At 35.6% G+C, this 21,029-nt stretch overlaps 1 protein-coding gene across 1 annotated transcript; it reads right to left on the bottom strand.

Annotated features, from left to right (window-relative positions):
* Window positions 1-18,618: 18,618 nt before the first annotated feature.
* Window positions 18,619-20,202, bottom strand: LOC131856009 (iridoid oxidase-like). The gene is made up of 2 exons (XM_059207066.1): window positions 19,360-20,202; window positions 18,619-19,267 (listed from the first exon to the last, which is right to left on the bottom strand). Exons 1-2 carry the CDS (start codon window positions 20,173-20,175, stop codon window positions 18,635-18,637), a joined length of 1,449 nt encoding a protein of 482 aa, XP_059063049.1. The 5' UTR covers window positions 20,176-20,202; the 3' UTR covers window positions 18,619-18,634.
* Between the last annotated feature and the right edge of the window lie 827 nt (window positions 20,203-21,029).

The raw sequence follows: 21,029 nt of genomic DNA, 5'->3' as shown, positions 1-21,029 counted from the left end.
ATTTTTTTGACTTTGTCCATCTATAGAAAATGACATAGATAATATATGCTTACCTTGCAAAACACACGAATATAAATTCATTTTTCTTACTGACTTTGATTTTTTAATTCACAAATTGCAAAAATAGTTTAAACACAACATAGTAATTTTTTTAAAAAAAATAGCTTCAAATGTGCCATTCATTGAAAATAATAATAAAAAAAGGACTGAAACCAATCTCTTTATGGCTGCAGTTTCAATCAATTCACACAGTTAAAGCGAGAATATGTCAAGGGAAAATGCGCGCTGCAATATCTCGGGATCAGATAATTTTTTTTTTGGCATAAAGTAATACCATGTATTGGTGGTGTGAAGGTATTTAAACAAACGAATGTTTCGATAATTGTGAGAGGTGGACAAAAAATATGAAGTGAAAAAGAATCGATAAATGTGAAAAATAAATGAATAAAAATCGATGGCTACAGACATTTCAATCATCTTGCAGGCCTCTAAATAAATGTGAACTGTTGATTTCCCATATCAGGTAGTGCATCTCAAATAGAGAGACACCTTTGGCGTAAATATTAGAATTTATTATTATAATATTATTCTTATTAAAGAAATGGCAAAGTGTTTCGTGAGGAGTCAACTCAACTAGAAGTGGTAATTGGGAAAATGAGAGAGGCCATTGTGGAAGTGGTGCGATGTAGAATTCTAAGGAGGAAGGTTTTGAAATATACATATTGGGGACAAGACCATGGAGGAGAAATGGGATGGGCTTACAACGAACACAAATATTGTGAAGTCCAAAAGAGGAAATCACAGGGTGGTGTGTTGGAAGAAACCGACTTCGAGAAGACTCAAATTGAACTTTGATGGGGCTGCTAAAGGCAACTTGGGGGAGGTAGGTTTTGGGGCCATTATTAAAAATTGGCTTGGTAAATGTGTTGCGGTTGCTCATGGATTCATGGGATCTGCAACCGACAATGAGGCAGAGTTGATGGGATTAAAAAGGGGGTTGATTCTGTAGGGATAATGGTTTCTCCTTTGTCGATGTAGAAGGTGATTCATCTTTTGTGATTAATGCAATATCCAAGGGACAAGTTGTAAATTGGAGAGTCAAACAGTGGATCCCGAGGATATATGAGTTGCTCAATATGCTTACAGATTACGAGATCACTCATACCTATAGGGATAACAATAGGGCTGCCGACTGGTTGGCCAATGAAGGAGTACAGGGCCATATCAAGGATATAGAGTTGGATCTAGAGAATGTACCACAGGGTCTTAGCGAGATTCTCATAAAGTGATGCAAGAGCATCCTCGATTCATAGCAATCTTGCATCAACCAAAAATATTTTCCTTTCTATTTGCAGTTTCAACTTTTCTTTCTGTGTGTCCCGGTTTTGGCTCACTGGATCATGTGGAGTTGGATTCTACTTGAAGACTTGATCATCTTTCTTGCTTCCATACTGCATCGCATTTGGATCATTTTCCGGCAAGATATCGCTATCGGTTTCCTTGACAGTTTCCTATTACTGGTTGACAGTTCTTGTTATCGGTTGCTTGGACCTATTTTGGTGATCTATTGGAACCCCTTCTGAAGCTTGCAGAGCTTTAGGCGTTGATTCGATGTTCTTTGGCATGTGGCCGACCTTTTCCTGCGATCTACATTTCATCCTTTGGATTTTTCGAAAGAATTTCTTGGCAGAGGCCGACCTTGTTTATTTTACACGTTAGGTCCTTTTCTTCGGGTTTTGATCCCTTTTGGGGACTGGATCCTTTGGATCAGTATATATAATTGTAATTGTACATTAGGATGTAATAAATCATAGAATCAAGTAGCTAGATTGTGCGTAGAAGATAGATCTCAAGATTCAAGGTCCCGGTTGTGACCCATTCTGTATGTTCTACCAAGCCTTTGAGCCGATATGCTGTAACCCGATTGTTACTGGTTGGATGTAATCAAGTTTCATGAAATAAAAAAATCTGTTGGTGACTGCTTCATAAAGGAAGGGGAGACAAATTTATCAAGGAGTGGGATAGGTTAGGAGGTCGGTTTCACAGAATTTGTGCCCTCTGTTTTGTCGCTTTCTGGGCTGGCGATGTAGATAGAGGGTAGGTTTTTGAGCGAGGCTTTTTGACCGATTTGTAATGAATTTGATTGGAGTCGGGGGACGATCCCAATGATAGCTAAATTGTGGTTGAGAGCATTCAAATCCTACATCTCAATTCAGGTTGTGTGATTTTGGATGCCGAGCCTCACTCAGGGATAGGGTAGGGCCTGTATTTAGAGGAAGCAAGCAGATTCCCATTCAGAAGATGGAAGTAGCATCCCTGAGAGGTAATTAAAAGGGCGTTTGAAACTATAGGCCGCTCCTATAATGAAGAGACCTGTGAGGAGCAATGTCCAAGGCTTTTCAAAATACAGGATGGGTAGACGATGCAGGTGATGGTGAGGATATTGGAAGCTAGCCCCCGGGGGGGGATCACACACATGATAGGATCATTTTCAAGAATTTATTTGTCCCAATAGTGCAAGTATGGAGATCGCATGAGGCGGGTTTCAAAGTTGGAGATGGGTTTTCAGCAGAACCATATTGGCTAATGGTAGCCAACCAAGTCTATGAGATCAACTTGGGAAGTTTAGATCCTCCACTGTCTTGGTTCTTTGATAAGGAGATGGTGGACCAGGGAGACTCGACATAGAGACCATTGGAGATTTTGGAGGATGGGGGTATACCGATCCAGATTATGTAATCCAGCCAGGTTTATCTGTTATGTAAATCTTTTTAAGCTAATAGAGGGCTCTACCCTCCATAATGGTAGAACTTATCAAAATAAAAAATAAAAAATAAAAAATATGTTATTTTTATTATATTATCATTATGATATTGTAACTAATATTACATTAATTATTTTTATTATCTTCTATTATAATTTTTATTATAATATTATTTCATTATTATTATATTATTATATTTCTAATTTTTTATATATCCTTAAAATGTAATTTATATAAACTACAACAATATTATAATTAGTATGATTGTTATTATTATATGATTTTTTTTTAATTTAATGCTTGGTAAATTTTTTAACGTGACCAGTGACATTGGCATGACATGCCCTCTGACTCCACCTGAAACACTTTTGACTTGGAGCTATGAACCAGTGAGGCCACAAAAGGGGGACCTCATCCCCACACTTCACTTGTTCAAACCCATGAGCACAATGGCCCAACGAAGACACAAGGCCTGCAAGCACAATGGCCTAGCAGGGTTTTTAACCTTGGTGACCGCTTTACCAACAAAGTGTTTAAACTGTGACACTACATGTCTGAAGACTATTATTATATAAATTTATTACAATAAGATAAAAAGATTAAATATTATAATAATTATTAATGATTTGATATTATATTACTATTATTTTATCTTATATCAAATATAAATTGTATTAAAAAACAAATCAGCAACAAAACTGCTGAAAAAGACATTAGCAATAATTTCGATGATTTTTTTGACTTTGTCCTTCTATAGAAAACAACATTGACAATATATGCTTACCTTGCAAAACATACAAATACAAATTCATTTTTCTTATAGTGCTGGCTTTGATTTTTTAATTCACAAGTTCCAAAAATAGTTTATACACAACATAGTAATTTTTTTAAAAAAATTTAGTTTAATTGTGCTATTCTTTGAAAAAAAAGGGACCGAAACCAATCTCTTTATGGCAGAAATTTCAATCAATTCACAAGGTTAAAATGACAACACGTCAAGGGAAAACGCGTGTATAAAAAAATTAAAAATTTGGCATAAAGTAATACGATGTACTGGTGGCCGGTGAATGTATTTAAACAAATAGATGTTTAGATAATTGTGAGAGGTGGACAAAAACCATGAAAAAATACAAAGTGAGAAAAACAATCAAAAAATGTGAAAAATCAATGAAAAGAATCGATGGCTACAAACGTTTCAATCGTCTTGCAGGCCTCGAAATAAATGTGAACAGTTGATTTCCCATATCAATTAGTGCATCTCAAATAAAGAGACGCCTTCGGCGTAATTATTTTTCTCAATAGGTATTGATAAGAAATTGATAAATTAATGACAATATTTAGTATTTTTTGAAGAGGGGAAAAATGAGCAAGGTGGATTAGTGGTGGTTAGCATACAAATCAAACACTAAAAGCATAAGAACATGAAGCATACACAAAACCACATAAAAATTTGAAAATAATGGTTTTTACCTTGCTATCTTTACCTCTCCCTCAGATTGAGCTTGATGAAGTGAAGGCGCCCTTTGATGATGCTCCACTTGATGCGCTCCTTTGATTGCTTGTGATGTGAAATGCTCTCCTTTGCTTAACAAGACTAATGGATTATTGGATTGGATTTGAGTGATGGATAAGAGGATTTGGATTAGAAGATTAGAGAGAGAAGAGGAGAAAAGGGCATCATAACAATGCATGAGAAGTGGATTTTGTGAGGATAATTGGCTCCAATTTATAGATTGGAGAAGGCCAATGGAGGGCCAAGATTGATTTTATTATGAAGGGTTGAGATTGATTTTGGATAGAAGGCATGGATCAAGGGTTCCTTGGAAAAATAAATAGGAATATAAAATTCCTTTGGAAAAAGGGGAGAGAAATTTGAATTTCAAACTTGAGGAATTAAAAATTCCAAAATAAGGATGCATTGAGGGATTCAAAGAAATTTGAATTTATTTGAGAGATTCAAAGTTTGATGTGACATGAGTGGGAATTAAAAAATTGGAGAATGATGATAATCATGATTATGAGAGATTCAAGGAGGATTAATTAGGCTGAGTGGGATTAGGAAAAGTGATTTGTAGGAATCACATGACTAGGTCAATTAATTAGAATTAATTAACTGAGTGGGTTTTAGAGGAAATAATTATTGAGAGGACTTTAGAAGAATATGAGAAATTAATTTATTTGATAAATTAACTATTGGACTATAGTGACAGGATTAATCAAATTAGATTTAATTGATTCTGAGAGGAATAAGGATAACACAATTAAGTTAATTAATTATGTTGATAGGCTTAAATTAATCAAATGTTAATTTTAGGTGTCTACATTTTGCCCCTCTTTGATATAGCATCGTGAAATGACGTGATATCAAAGAAGAATAAAACATAGTGGAAGAAAAGGATAAGGACTAGTAGCACGATGCCCCAGTCATAAGATGAGGAAGAATGAGGAGGGGGAAGGATGACGAGGAAGCAGTGGTATGCCCCCTCGAGAGGACATGCGGGTTCGAAGAACACAGGTGTGCTCTCGAAAAGGAATTAGAAGAATAAGTGATGAAAGGATGAAGATAATGAAAGAGGGAAGTAGGATGAGTTGGAGTGTTGTGAATGAAATGAGACAAAGAAATGATAGATGGATTGGATTTCTTGTTGAGCAAGTATAGAGAGCAAACCTAGATTTGATATTGCCATGGATAGTCTACACCACTGATTATAAGAACTAGGATGATATGAAGATCCGAGGCATGGACTGATGCTCAGTCAAACAGGAATTCCTTGCACACAATCATGCAAGTGTTGATAAACACTAATGCAGGGTTGTCGGTTCATACAAGGAAGACCTTCGAACACACCATGCCATGAAAACTATGCCCCATTATACACCATCCAAGACATACCAAGATATAGGATGATCAAGGCAGTCCTGAACAAGTATAGTCCTGGGACACAAGATGAAAACAAAGCGAAAAGCTCAAGCATGCAAACAACATGCACATGACCAACTGATTTCTCTTGCCAAGAGTAGGATATGGATTTGGATAAACTGCCGGACTAGGGAAGGATATATCCCGATGGGCAGGTGATGGATTGATTGATGAATGACAAAAGACAAGTTGGATGTGCAAGATCTATAGATGAGAGGATTGTTGCTTGGATTTGATTAACGTAGTATGGATGAGTGCTTGGATTTGGCACAAGTTAGTGCGAGCTCAGGTAGATGGGGAAAGCTCAGTTTGATGGATTGGATAGGATTGGAAGGAGGATAAATGATTAGATAGGATGAAAAGGGGGATGGATGAATGAATATGATTGGATTGAGGATGGGATTAATGATTGAATTGGAAGAGATGATTGGATAATGTAGGATTGGATTATAAATTGGATTGGATGGGGTGGATCGGTGGATAGGATTTGATTGAATGGAACCAATGACAAGGGAGAACCAAGGATTGGTAAGCGGATAGATGGATGAGGGATTTGTTTGGATAGGAGGGGGTTATTATTAGTATAGATGGATTAAGTGGATGGATATGGATAGGAAATAGAGGAATAAAGGATGGAGAAATTTGAATTTCAAACTTGAGGAATTAAAAATTTCAAAATAAGGATGCATTGAGGGATTCAAAGAAATTTGAATTTCTTCGAGAGATTAAAAGTTTAATGTGACATGAGTGGGAATTAAAAAATTGGAGAATAATGATAATCATGATTATGAGAGATTCAAGGAGGATTAATTAGGTCAAGTGGGATTAAGAAAAGTGATTTGTAGGAATCACATGACTAGGTTAATTAATTAGAATTAATTAACTGAGTGGGTTTTAGAAGAAATAATTATTGAGAGGACTTTAGAAGAATAGGAGAAATTAATTTACTTGATAAATTAATTATTGGACTATAGTGACAAGATTAATCAAATTAGATTTAATTGATTCTGAGAGGAATAAGGATAACACAATAAAGTTAATTAATTATGTTGATAGGCTTAAATTAATCAAATGTTAATTTTAGGTGTCTACATTTTTTAATAGGTATTGATAACTTGATGGTAGTATTTAGTATTTTTTTAATTAATATTGATATACAAATTGATAAATGATGGTAATATTTAATAACTGTTTAATAGATATTGATGAATTAATGATATTATTTAATATTTTTTAAATACACAGTGATATAGAAATTGATCAATTGATAATAGTATTTAGTATTTTGGTTCATAGTTGTTGATATAGAAATTTATATAATTATAATTATAATAATAAAATTAATCTTAAATTTAATTATTAATTATTAGTTTAAGATTATATTATTTTTTTTGGTAATCATGATTGTGCGAGTTGTTTATCTCAACTTTTGTGAGATTTCTAGCATCGCTTCACGTTATATTTGTTATGATGTCTTCCTTCATTTGGTTTGCGATATATATGAGTTTGTTATATCTTTGATCTTAACATTCTTTCCTCTTGGTGCTTCTATCCTTCCAGGGGTTGTCATTCTCATACGTTCTAAGATGAGGATTTTGGGTGGGAGTGTAAGCTGCTTTATTCAAATGATTTTCTTGAAGCTTGGAAGGTGGTGGTTGAGTTTTGAATCTTGGAATCTGCAGGTGTTGTGGTATATGCAGTGGTTTCTTGTTTTTCTTTCATTTGCTTGGTTCTTTTGGTTCGGCCTCTTGTTGATTCCATCAGGATTTCAGCATCCTGCTCTCCTTCTTATTTGGGTTATTCTCTATCTGATATCGGTTTTCATTATGGCATGCTCTCTTACATTGGTTTCATTTCCTTTTTTGAGTTTTATGCTAATAAATAGATTGGAGAATTGTTCTGTGTAGCCAAGGGTGGTTCGAGGATCTTCATTTTTTGTTGTTCTGATGTTGTAATTGGCAGTTGTTCTTCTATGCCATTATTGCGGTGTTCTTCACAGTGTGCTGAAATGATGATTATGCATCTGATATCTTTTTGTATGCCTTTTATGGCAACTTCTTTTGTATCTAATGGAAATGCTATGTAATATGGGGAGGGGTATTTTGGATTATGCCCACAAGGCCTCTTTGTAATGGGTAGGTAGGCCTTAAGTTTTTTGGAGCAATACTGGAGGTTTTTCTTACTGGCTCACTCCCTCCATTGCTTGTTGAACCAGACACCATGTAAAAGATTAAAATATTAATATAATTTAGTGGTAAATCCACTTTTATCAAAATAATTTTTTTTTTTTTTTTATTAATAATCATAAAATTATATAATATAAACAATAAAGTGAAAATAGATATTTTTAATGATTAAATGAAAATAATCTAAATTTATGATTAAATATTATAAAATTATATTATATTTATTAAAATGATTAGATTTTTTTAATAAAAAATAGAACAATTTCAAAAACATGATACAAAATTATAATTATAAAAGATACGGTTTATTTTTTAATAGAAATATTTAAATTTTTACTTTATTTAATTCAAACGGTGTGAATCAAATCCCTATAAAATAGTTAATCAATTTTTTATTTTTTATTTGGTAAAAGTGGAAAATCCACTAAACTTATATATTATTAATAAAATGTTTACATCGGGTTCAAAAAAGGCATACTGGCAGGAAAGAACCCGCAAGAAAACCTCCGTTTGTAGCCTTCAAAAAAATAAAACTAGGCACTACCCTTACATCATTTGTTGCTGTCCAGACAGATCCCCCAACCCCCTACCTTTAAATTTTTTACAAGGGTCCCATAGGACAATTACAAAAAACCAGACTGCCACCAAATGAAGGGCTGAACAAAAATGCCATGAAGGACCACCAGGGAGATACTACAGATGTATAAGTTCCTGCCAAAGCCATAGATAGCCATCTGAGCCTTATAGAAGCCAAAGAACCTCCCAATCTGCAACAACAAAAACCATTCCACCAACTCCAAAAAGCAGTCAGATATCCAAAAACCAAGAGCTAGTGCTCTCCTCCGGAGGTTCATGAGCTGAGACCGAAGGAGGAATAACCCTTAGAGGAAAAGCCAAACAAGTAGGAGCAGAGAATAAAAAGCCTAGAGTGATCAACAAATGCAATGTCTCAAAGACAACCCAAGCTTTATCCACACACTGATGAGGAGCCAGATACAACAGAAAGTCCATGGAGGCTCGAGTGTCTTCCATGGAATCACATATCAATCCCATTCATAATTCATGCAATAATTGGCCAGACCAACCATTAACCATAAGCTCGTGACGAGGAAGAGAGCCATCGTAGTAAAAAGACCCCATATAAAAATGACAGTCAGCCAATGCAGGAGAAACCGAGGCCCAATTACATACCGTCGAAAAATTAAACGTAGAAACCAAGAGGCGGACCAAATCCTCATCAAGTAAAACATCATAACAAATAGTAACAAAGCGAGAGAAAAGCTCAACATAAGAAACCTGAGGGCAAACTTCGAGCCATTGACACCCCATAAGCCTATAGAATCCAAAATCCACCGCAGGAGTAAACAAATTAAAGACCTTACCAAGCTTGACAAAATTGTCCTCATTTTCTTCTTCCACTATTCAGGCTTCTAAAACCACTCTGTATGCCCCAATAGATAGAGAAGAAGACATTTGTAGGAGGAAGAGCTCCAAAAAAGCCACATAAACATAAACATAAAAAGCTGCTTGACAAGATAATATAAATGAGAAAACCGCCCTTAACTTCCCATAATGGCAATGCAAAATATCCATTGCAACCTTACTTGATTTGAACATTTCACATGGATTAACAACCCGTCAACTGACATCCATAAATGAATATCAAGCAAGAGAGGACACCACCCTCAACAATGATTATCACATAAAACCAATTCTGTCGAGGCCGAGAACACACACAAGGCGGCCAAAAATATAGTACAAATACTTTAACAAGTAATAAAAGCCTAGGAACATACTGCACATTAAAAAGTTACAAGCATGCCACAACCTATGAAGGACTGAAAACAAAAAACTGCTCAAAACACAACCACCCTATAAATGACTGATACACAAAGTAAAAATGTGATTTCTATATAAAATAGAGGGCCTATACAAGGCATCCTATTGCCTTACACATAGCCTTGAGGAATATCCCTTACCTCAATAGTATTTCAATTTATCTTTATAATAACATGCATATTCGACAAAAACTGCAAATTACCTGCTAACCATACCTCATGGGATACACACCGCATCATCTAGCCCATAAGAAAATTTTAAGAACATACCATATGTAAATAATAGCATAATATATCCTATCATCCTCCTATCTACACATGTGGTGCAAATAAAATTTGATTAGAGTAAAGGATAACACGAGTACCTCAAGAGATAATAGAAACAGATAAATTGAAATGAATTACCATAAACCCATAGGTTAGATCAAATACCCAAGAACCCATACCTCAACAAAATATAAATTGATCTTTAGAATGATTTGCAAACTGTAGTTTACCTGCTAACCACACCTCATGAGATATAAACATCAACATCTAGCCCAAATGTAGAATTGTAAGAATACACCATATGTAAACAGAAACATAATAGAGCCTATCATCCTCCTATCTACACATGTGGTACAAATACAATCTGATCAGAGTAGAGGATAATATGAATACCTCAAGAGATAATGGAAAGAAGTAGCCCAAAACAATCACCTTAAAACCTTAGGATTAGATCAAATACCTAAGAAAAATGTCTTGAGGAATATCACTTATCTCCACAATCTTAAGTTGAGCACCGGTGTCAATTGCCATGTTAGCCAGAAAATCTGCCAGCCTATTCAACTCTCTAAAACAATGAGATAATGAGAATGTATCAAAGAAGGATAATTTCTCCAAAATATGATCTAAAATGTACTTCAAGTGCCAACAATTACTCTTACAACTCATAACACTCTGAATGATGACCATCGAATCCCCCTGAATCAATAGATTTTTAATCCCTAAAGAAATAGCCAAATCAATCCCAAGTGACAAAGCTTGGCATTCAGCAAAATTGTTTGACTAGGAACCAAGGGCATGACATTGCGCAACTATTAAAACAGTAAAAAATAGCCATACCAGCCCCAGCCAATCCCGGGTTACCCCTAGAAGCACCATCAAAATCAAGCTTGAAATGGCCCAAAGGAGGAGGATCCCATCTAGCAGCACGTCTCTTATTACTAGTAACCAGACCTTTTGCAACAGACCCATGAGAAGGGATGGCAGAGAGAGATTTCCATGTCCTTGTAATCCTGCCATCCCAATGAGAGAAGGATGTCAAATTTTCCAAATTCTTATGAATGTATGACAAATCCACCTTTGAGATAGAAGCCTCTATCTTGACTAAAATGTCAGAGAGCGAAGCTGATAACTTTCTTAAAATCCTATTGTTTCTTTCTAACCATATGTTCCAAATGATATTCGAAGGAGAGATAGCTTATTTCCTTGGAGCAAGGGGGTTTTGTTCTAGGGAGGGAAACTGCGGAAGGAGCTATTGTAGCGCATCAGTTGTTGCATTCTATCTCCTCCCAGAGGTCTTTGACTATGATTCTTAAGCTTGATATGATGAAGGCTTGTGATAGAGTAGAATGACATGCTTTGTGTAAAGTGTTGTTGAGTTTGGGTTTTTCGTACGCTTGGGTAAAATGGATTCGCTCTTGTATGTCTTCTGCTAGATTTTCAGTAATCCTCAATGGTTCTCCCTGTGGTTTCTTCTCCTCTTCCAGAGGTTTGAGGCAAGGAGATCCCCTTTCTCCTTTTTTGTTTATTCTGCTTGTTGAATCCTTTAGTTGGGCTATCAGGGCTGCTAGATCACAGGGCTCTTGGTGATGTATTAGGTTTTTGAATTTTCCTCAAGCTATCTCTCATTGCCTCTTTGCTAATGATACCCTGTTGTTTGGGCATTATTCTCTGTCAGAGGCTAAGATTATCTCAAGTGTTATTCAAGAATATGCCTTGTTTTCAGGTTAAAAAGTCAATATTGATAAGTCTAAAATCTTCTTTCTTAATACATCACTGTTGGTGCGGCAGAGGTTGCATTCCTTCTGGGGTTTTCAGATTGGTAACTTGCCCTGTTCCTATCTTGGGATTCCCTTTTTTGTTAAGCAAGATAGGCTTGGATTTTGGGATAAGGTAACTTCGGCCATTTCAAAAAGAATTCATTCTTGGAATCACAAATGGTTGACTTCAGCTGGAAAACTGACACTTATTAAATCTGTTATGAGTTCTATTCCAATTTATTTAATGCCGGTTTTAGAGTCTCCCAAGTCTGTTGTTGTAAATTTGCAAGATACTCTTTGATGTTTTCTTTGCTATAATAATAAAGATGGCAAGAAGAGGTTGCCTTTGGTTGCTTGGGAGAAAAATTGCTTGCCATAGGTTTCAAGGGGGATCGGGGTTCATAATTTGGAGACCCAAAATTTAGCCTTAGGGGCCAAATTGGTTTGGAGATTGTATGAGAAGCCTACCTCTTTTTGGGATTAGATTATGTTTGCCAAATATCTAAATAATGGTCCCAAAGAGAGTATTTTCAAATTCTCTAATTTACCTTCTGGTTCGGTCATTTGGAATTTCTTATGCAAATGTAGATCAGTTATTATCCCCTGCCTCTCATGGGTTGTTCATAATGGAAGGAAAGCTATACCCTGGGATGAATCATGGAACAAACATTGTTCTTTGATTAGTATTAGGGATTGGTCTCCCTTGATTGGTCTCATCACCTCTCTTTGGGGTGTGTTTGTGGCAGATTATTTTGATATTGTTCAGGATGGTCCTTTGAAGTTAGTTAAATGGAAGTCGATTGACTTCCTTGATGTGGATTTGCATTTGAAAGAAGAGTTTGTTAAGATTTTGAGTGAAACATTTATTACTTTCTCGCACTCTGAAGATGAATTTATTTGGACTGGGAATGCTTCTGGTAAATATTCTATTAAGGGAGGATATATTTCCCTTTTATCTACAACTTTTGGCTCTTATTGGCCCTATAAGTTGTTCTGGCATTCAACTTGTTTACCCAAGGCTGGTTTTTTTGCTTGGTTGGCTGTCTAGGATAGAGTTCTTATAGGCATGCCGTTGGATAGATTAGGCATTACTGTGGCTTTTCCTTGTGTTCTTTGTAATAAGAACCTGGAGTCCTCCTCACATCTGTTTCTCCATTGTGATTTTGCTTATGATTGTTGGAATTGGCTGCTTAGTAAATTGGGCTTATCTGATGTTATAGGCGAGGACCTTGCCTCTCATTTTCATTCCCACCCTCTCATGTTTTCTTCTTCTTTTTGTGCATGTCTTTGGGTTATCTCTTAATCTATTATCATTTGGAATATTTGGCTGGAACAGAATAAAATGATTTTTAAGAAGGTTACTTCCTTAGTATCAGAGGTTTTGCATAAAATAGAAGCCTCGATTTCGGAGGTTGCTTTGTCTTATATCTATAAGAACTTGGGAAGTCAATCTTCTTTCTTGCATTGGGATAGTAGGATTACCAGGGTTTGGGGAGCCCTCTCGACTTTACCTTCTCATGGCTCAATCTCCAAGAGTTATAATTCTCTTGCGAAGCGGGCACTGACCAAATGGAAACCTTCGCCTTGGGGTCACTTTAAACTTAATTTTGATGGTGCCTCCCAGGGAAACCCTGGGAAGGCAGGGGTGGGGATGGCTATCTTTGATCATAATGCGCATCTCATTCTTGCTAAATGCCATGATCTTGGTTATATCACTAACAATTTTGCTGAGTTTCAAGCTTTGTCTTTAGGGTTGGATATGACAATTTCTCTAAAGATCAAGAACACAGTAATTGAAGGTGATTCAATGGTTATTATTCAGAGTGTTATGAAGAAGAAATCTAATTGTTGGAAGTTGCAGTATTTGCTGGATCAAATTTTATAGAAATTAGATGCTTTTGATTCTTTCCTAATATGTCATTGCTATAGGGAAATTAACAGAGTGACTGATTTCCTGGCAAATCTTGCCATTGAAAGTAAAGCTCATTTCTGGTTGGTTAATTCATCTGAAATTCCTTCGATAGTTTGGGAAGGTGTTCAAAGTTCTTTTCTTTTTGGCTGATTGGTTGCCCACCCTCCTTGATTGGTCAGGTTCATCTTCTTTTTCACTTTATGGATGACTTTGTATGTGCCTTATATCTGATGTAGAAACCATACTTCTGTATCTGTCATATATAATGCCATTTATAGGGTGAGGACATGGTTGATCATGATATATTCAAGGGTGGTGGCTTGTGAGTTTGAATGTCTTTTATTTTCGGTCCTTCATAGGTTTGTGGTATGTGTGTTACTTTCTAATGTGCGGTACGATCTTGGGTTATTATTATTTGTTGAGGATTGGTACTGCATCAATGTTCGCACTGTGTGAGTTTTCGGCCATGACAGATTTGGTATTATGCGGTGATCATTTGTTTTGGTGGTGGTGTCCTCTCCTTCTTGATTTTCATTTATGTTTGTCAGTTTTCAGGGTTGTTAACCCCTGTGAAAAGTTCAAATCATGGAAGTTTGCAATGGATATTTTGCATATCTGTTCTTATTATTATGGTAAGTTGATGGTGGGTTTTTCATTAATACTTTCATGTGTTATCTTGTTTTATTATGAGAAAAGCAACATTTTGGGTTTTATGGTTATGTGGTTTTTTCTGGAGTTTCTTCTTTCTGCAAATGTCATCTTCCATGGCCTCTAGTATATACAGAGTGGTGCTCGAAGTTGGGGTATCGGAGGATGAGAACGTGGATAATGGTGACAAGCTTGGTAAGGTCTTTAATTTGTTTTCTCTGCGGTGGCTTTTGAATTCCGCAAACTTCTGAGGTGCCGTTGGCTGGAAATTTGGCCTCATATTTCTTATGCTAAGCTTTTGTCTTGGTTTGTTACAATCTGTTATGATATTTTACTTGACGATGATTTGGTCTGCCTCTTGGTTTCCACGTTCATTTTTTCGACAGTATGTAATTGGGATATGGTTTCTTCTGCATTGGCTGATTATCATTTTGATGTGGGGTCTTTTTATTATGGTGGGTTTCTTCCTCGCCATGAGCTCATGGTCAATGGTTGGTTTGGTCAATTATTGTATGAATTAAGAATGGTGTTGATTTGTGACACCATGGAAGATACACGGGCTTCTATGGATTTTTTGTTGTATCTGGTTCCTAATCAGTATGTGGATAAAGCTTGGGTGGTTTTTGAGGCCTTGCACTCGTTGCTTTCTTTGGGCTTTTTGTTCACCGCTCTTGCTTGTTTGGCACTTCCATTGAGGGTTATTCCTCCTCCCAATTCAGCCCATGATCCTCTAGAGGAGAGCACTAGTTCTTGGTTTTTGCATATCTGATTGTTTTTATCTTGGAGTTGGTGGTATGGTTTTTGGATGCAGATTCAAAGGTTTTTTTGGCTGCTGTTATGCTGGAGTTTTCTGGCAGTATCATATCTTCCAAGGAGGCTCTCTTTGGTTTCAATTGGTAGAAGTTCCTACATTACTATTGTTTCTTGTCTCCTTGGTGGTCCTTCATGATATATTGATGGAATTTTGTTATTCAGCCCTTTATTTGGCAGCAGACTGGTTTTTTTGTAAAAGTCCTATGGGACCCTTGTATAATTTCATATGTAGGGGTTTGGGGAATCATATTGGATATGTAACAAATGATGTAAGGGTAGTGTTTAGTTTTTTTTTTAAGGCTACAACCAAAGGTTTTCTTGCGGGTTCTTTCCTGTCGGTATGCCTCTTTTGAACCCGATGTAAACATATTTATGAATAATAAATAAGTTTAGTGGCTTGTCCATTTTTATCAAAAAAAATAAATAAAAAAAATCAGATCATATATATATATATATAAAAAATAGGAATATGTTAATAATATCATATATTGAAATACATTATAAATTTTAATTGGGAGTTATTCATTGATATAAATGTTTCTTTTCAAAAAAAAAAGGAAAGAAAGGGCGCGTTGTTTCCATTTTAAAAGAATCCTTTTATACTGGAAAGCCTTTTTATGTGGGAAGTTGGGGGGGGAGAGGGGGTGGGGGGGTCGTGGGCCCACTTCCCACTCCCCACTCATTTTCTAATTACCTCGCCATGCGGTTTAATAAAGTAACTGACTATTTTGGTGTTTGAATATTTGCTTTGACATTTATATTTATAACTATGAAATTCATTTTTCCTGCATTTGTAATACTAATTTTCAAATCGTTTTGCCATTATAAATTCGATTTTCATATTGATATAATTTTAATAATGTAATTTGATTTACATTAACTGATTAGAAGGTTAAAGTAAACAATATAAGTTATGGTTATAAGTGGTACCATAAATTTTTACAAAGAATAATAATAATAATAATAAATTTAATTAGTAATACATAAACTAAGTGGGTTATTTTTACATGTTAATTATGGTATTTATTTTTATGTACTATTAAATTTTCAAACTTAATTGGAATTAACATTAGTAAATTAGTTTTACATGTTTACAAGCTAATCATATGGTAATTATTTTAATGCATTAGTAAATTATCAAAGTTAATTGGAATTAATTGATTATAATTTTAACATTTAAAAAAGAAAAAAAAAACTTTGATTTGTATAGGTAGTTGAACTTGAATATAAATTGTATTGATTATTATAATATTCGATTTGCTAACACGAAGTGTAATTCTTGATGGAGGCAATTTTTTTGTTAGTTGCTAGACAATGTACACCTTTTATACATTTAATCGCTTCATACAATTACAAATTAGAGCCATTATTACCTCACTAGTTGTGTTATTACAATTTACGAGAACTAGATGATAACTCTCTCTTTTGAATATCAACCACCTAGTAGTATTAAGTTGTTACGTTTAAGTAAATCTCTTTCCTTTATATGTAGAATTAAACTCATGAGTTATTTTCTTTTAATTATTTAATTCTTGCAAAATAGTCTCAACTTTAAATTATTCTAGAGTGATGTTTATTTTAATCTTCCAAAGTATAATAGTTGGACCTCTTAAAAAAAAAAATCTAAACAAGAGGAGTTGGAAACAAAAAAACTTAGCAACATTCGGTATATATGGTGTCTCTAGGTCACGCTTATGGGTAATGCCGTCGTGTTGAACTACTGCACCTAACGCCTAATAAAGCTACATTAATGACATCTTTGGCATCATCCCTATAAATCGTCGAGGAGTAATAAGGGACACTTGGAAGTTAAAATCCAAGGGGCGGGTAATCCCCCTTGGATCGATAATCTAATAAGATAATCTTTAAATGATTTACATCTGCTAGTTAAACCATAGTAAACCCCTTTATGGTTGATTGAGTGAAATACTTTTATAAACTTGGCTTAATCTCAAAGAGTTGTTGACGATTGACAATTGAGTCAGGTGACGCTTATGATAGGTATTAGGACCTAGTGGCTTTAGGCCACAAGCATTAAGCCACCTTGAGCCTTTGCTTAAATGCTACCATCATGGGTAGCAACCACAGAGAAACTGTCTGGGACATTGACCCTAGAAAGGGTTGCGTACCCACCAAACAATTTACATTAAACCATAGATTAGAAACAAAACTACATACTATACGCCTTGAACCCGTGCCAAAACGGGTATGTAGGCAGTCTAGGGACAGAGTTGTTCCTAGTACTCAGGCGTTTGGGGATGGGGTCTAGGATTTGGTAAGAAGATGGATTGCGAAGAATCCTAATTGAAAGATAAGTGTAATAAAATAAAAAGTAATTCAACGCATACTCGAAAGGAATCCCGTATGGATTCGCTTGACTTCCCGAGGCTTTAGGCCAAATTTCAAGGTGGAATTCAAGCTTGCAATATATTATTTTACTTGCTCCTAAGGACGGTGACCTCGGGGCACACCTATTAAAGGAGTGTAATTCTTAGTGAGTGACTTAGGATCCGAATGGTCCCGATGAGTCTAAGTCTTTGGCCAGAGCACCTCCTATCCCAAGTTGGATAGATGCCTACCCTGTTTGGGTAGATGCCTATCCCGTATTGGATAGATGAAACCTCATGTCCCGTATGGACAGATGCCTAACCTGTATGGTTAGATGCTCATCCCGGATGGATGAATGCCTAATCCAAATGGATAGATGCCCAGAGTATGCAATTGAATCAAACACAAATGATTAAATTTATAAAAAAAAAAAAATGGTCAAAATTTTCTTGGGTTAAGTATAACGGGTTACTACGAACTAAATGGACATTAAAATATAATCTTATAGTAGATCATACCTACATTGTATCTTGTGAAGTGTACAAACATATGATTTATAATATATGATTAATATACAATCAAGACTCTTTATGTATCTTCAACAAGGATTCTCCTGTTAAGAACTCAACTCCTAGGCCATAAATGAACCCAAACATTACTAAGTTAAAGCACAATATAAAAATCCAACATGATGTAATGTCAATAAAACACTATCAATTAATTGCTTCAATTGAAATAATCTAAAGTTAACATGATTTAGATATCATAGATGCATAAATCAATAAGTTCACCAATCATAATGTTGAACAAAATACCATCATCATAATGACACATAACAAATATAGTGAATAGTGAAGCCAAAACACTATTATAGTTTAAAAATAGAAGTCATTATGTATACATCCCATAATACACAACCGAACACAATAATTTCAAAAAAAAAATTTAAATGCATGAATTATATTAATGATAATAAACACACCATCGATAAGTATAATGTTAGTACCAATAGAAATTCAAATAGGCATACAAGGCACATAAGCATGAGACATTAAACACTTTCATAATATTTATTTAATGATTCATAATATCAGTTAACATAAACTTACATCAAACTTGGTAAAAGAGCTAGTAAATGGTATTTACATAGCCAAAAACTCATCGTAAACCTCTTTGACCCTTATTGAACTAACATATTATTTTAGTATAGATGATTTGGTAATCTTGGTGTGGGGATTGCATGCAATTCTTTAGACTTCTTTAATACTATTCCAAATGTCTCACTCATGTCTATCTTATTATAATTCATCCCTATTGGAAGCATCCAATTGAAGGAATGGATTAAGGAAGCAATAGTAAAATGAACCATTTGATGAGCCAAAGGAAGTCCTAAGCATATTCTTCTTCCAGCTCCAAATGGTATCAGCTCAAAATTTTGTCCCTTATACTTTACCTTACTATTCTCACCATTAAAAAACCTCTCTGGCATAAATTTTAAAGGTTCTTTCCAAATTTTAGGATCTCTTCCAATTGCCCACAGATTCACAATCACCATGGCATGCTTAGGTATCATATACCCTGCCACCTCACATGAGTTGTCTGCTCTATGGGGCAATGCCAAAGGAAGTGCTGGGTGTAGTCGAAACACTTCTTTCACTATAGCATGGAGATAAGGTAGACGATCTATGTCAGATTCTTCCACTTTTCGATTGAGACCAATTACCTCTTCTAATTCCTTTTGCGCTTTTTTCATTACGTAAGGATTGGCAATTAGTTCCACCATAACCCATTCAATTGTTGTAGTAGTAGTATCACTACCAGCAGACAAGAGTTCCTACATGATCATAAGGAAATGACTCATCAATAATAATAAAAATATATTATTAAATAAAAAATGAGTCAAAATAGGCGTTGAACAAGACTCACCAAGAGTAAAGCCCTGATATTCACCAGAGTGAAATCATGGGCAGTCAGATCGAGCAGAATGTCGAGAAAGTCCTTTTCCTTGGGTAGACCGACCCCTTGCCTCCTCGCCTCCAACCGATCTTGTATGAATACATCTAAGTACTCATGTAGTCGCTTATGATGGACTGTCAGACGACGGCACACTCCCTGAGGGTCCACCAACTTCAGAAACGGATAAAAGTCGGCCAAGTTGGGTTTTCCGGTCAAGTTCACCATTTCACTAAAAGTGTTTCTCAATTCTGCAGACTCTAGATTTTTGGGATCGAACAAGTTCTTACTGAAAATGGCGTTGCTCATGAGATTGAGACCCTCGTAGTACACCAGCTCTGCAATATTCATACTCGTCCCCTTCTTCTCAAAGACCATTCGAATCGTCTCGGAGACTTGATCTCTTCTGAGATGTTGCAGCGCTTGGAGTCTGGTGGGAGTGAAAAGCTCTGTGGTGGCAATGCGTCTGAACTTCCGCCAGTAATCTCCATACTGAGCAAAAGCAATTGAAGATTCATGGTGAGAAAACACCTTTGCTGCTTCTATCATAATCCGTCCTGCAAAATTCTGGTCGTGGATTTTGAGGACCTCTTTTGCCATTTCAGAGGATGAAACCACCACAGCAGTTTTCATGCCGAGAGAGAGAGTCATGAGAGGACCGTATTGCTGAGAAAGAGCCCACAGAGATTCATTGGGTTTTTTCCCCAGCTGGAGAAGGTTTCCCACGATGGGCCAGCCAGGAGGTCCAGGAGGAAGATTTGCTCTGCTCTTCTTCTTTCTTTTCCCCATTAAATCTACTAAGAAATAAGCGAGCACACTGCTTACCAGCGCTGAAAGCCAAATCACCCATTGCCCTTCCATTGAATGGATTTTAGATCTGCTTGGGAATCAATTCCTCAGCAGATTAGTATATATAGATATCTATACAGCATTGGGACAAAAATATATTCCTAAATAGATTTCAGATCTCCCGGGACTCTGTCAAAGACGCTGACCATTTTCCCTTACAAATATTTTATGTATAAAAATCATTTTCCTAAAATGATTTCTTGATGGAATCTGACAAAAAATCGGGATCTATCAAAGGACGCCATTTTTCCTGATAAGATTTGTGTATATAAAAATGTATTCGGTAACTTAGTATCGTTGACCTAAATATACCAAGAACAGCGTTCACGGAATCGGACAAAACTGTCCTCCAAGAAAAGTGGAATCAATTTGTCATATTTGGTAACGGGCATTGTCATTTGCGTATGCATGTGAAATGTGATAAACAATACAACTCGATACAATGTAAAATACGGCACGGTCTAGGAGATATTACTGCTTTGGACTGTTATTCTTTGCCCTTTGTCAATAAAAAATTAAAATGGATATGTCGAATCGTTATGAAAGGTCAAGATCAAGTGGGGAGTTGTTGGGTCTATTTATTATATACATTTGTGTTGTATATGACGTTGGATATATATATATATATATAAAACAATGATTTTTAATCTGTGAATAATTGAGATTCAACAACTTTTTATTTTGAATCGATTAGACAACATTTGTATCCTTTAAATTGAGAATCTTCCTACTAACTGGTCTATAGTCTTTTAATAACTATCGAACAAAGTTTTTGTATAGAGATTATTTCAAGG

Source organism: Cryptomeria japonica, chromosome 6 (genome assembly GCF_030272615.1).
Source record: "Cryptomeria japonica chromosome 6, Sugi_1.0, whole genome shotgun sequence".
Classification (NCBI taxonomy): Eukaryota; Viridiplantae; Streptophyta; class Pinopsida; order Cupressales; family Cupressaceae; genus Cryptomeria; species Cryptomeria japonica.
The sequence above is the reverse complement of the archived record's forward strand: the minus strand, read 5'-3'. Positions and strand labels throughout refer to the sequence as shown.

Excerpts from the sequence above, each read along its gene's own strand:
- LOC131856009 (XM_059207066.1), bottom strand. The coding sequence starts at position 20,175 with ATGGGGAAAAGAAAGAAGAAGAGCAGAGCAAATCTTCCTCCTGGACCT. Across the intron at positions 19,268-19,359 it reads ATATCAGGGCTTTACTCTTG|GAACTCTTGTCTGCTGGTAG; the intron begins GTGAGTCTTGTT and ends ATGATCATGTAG.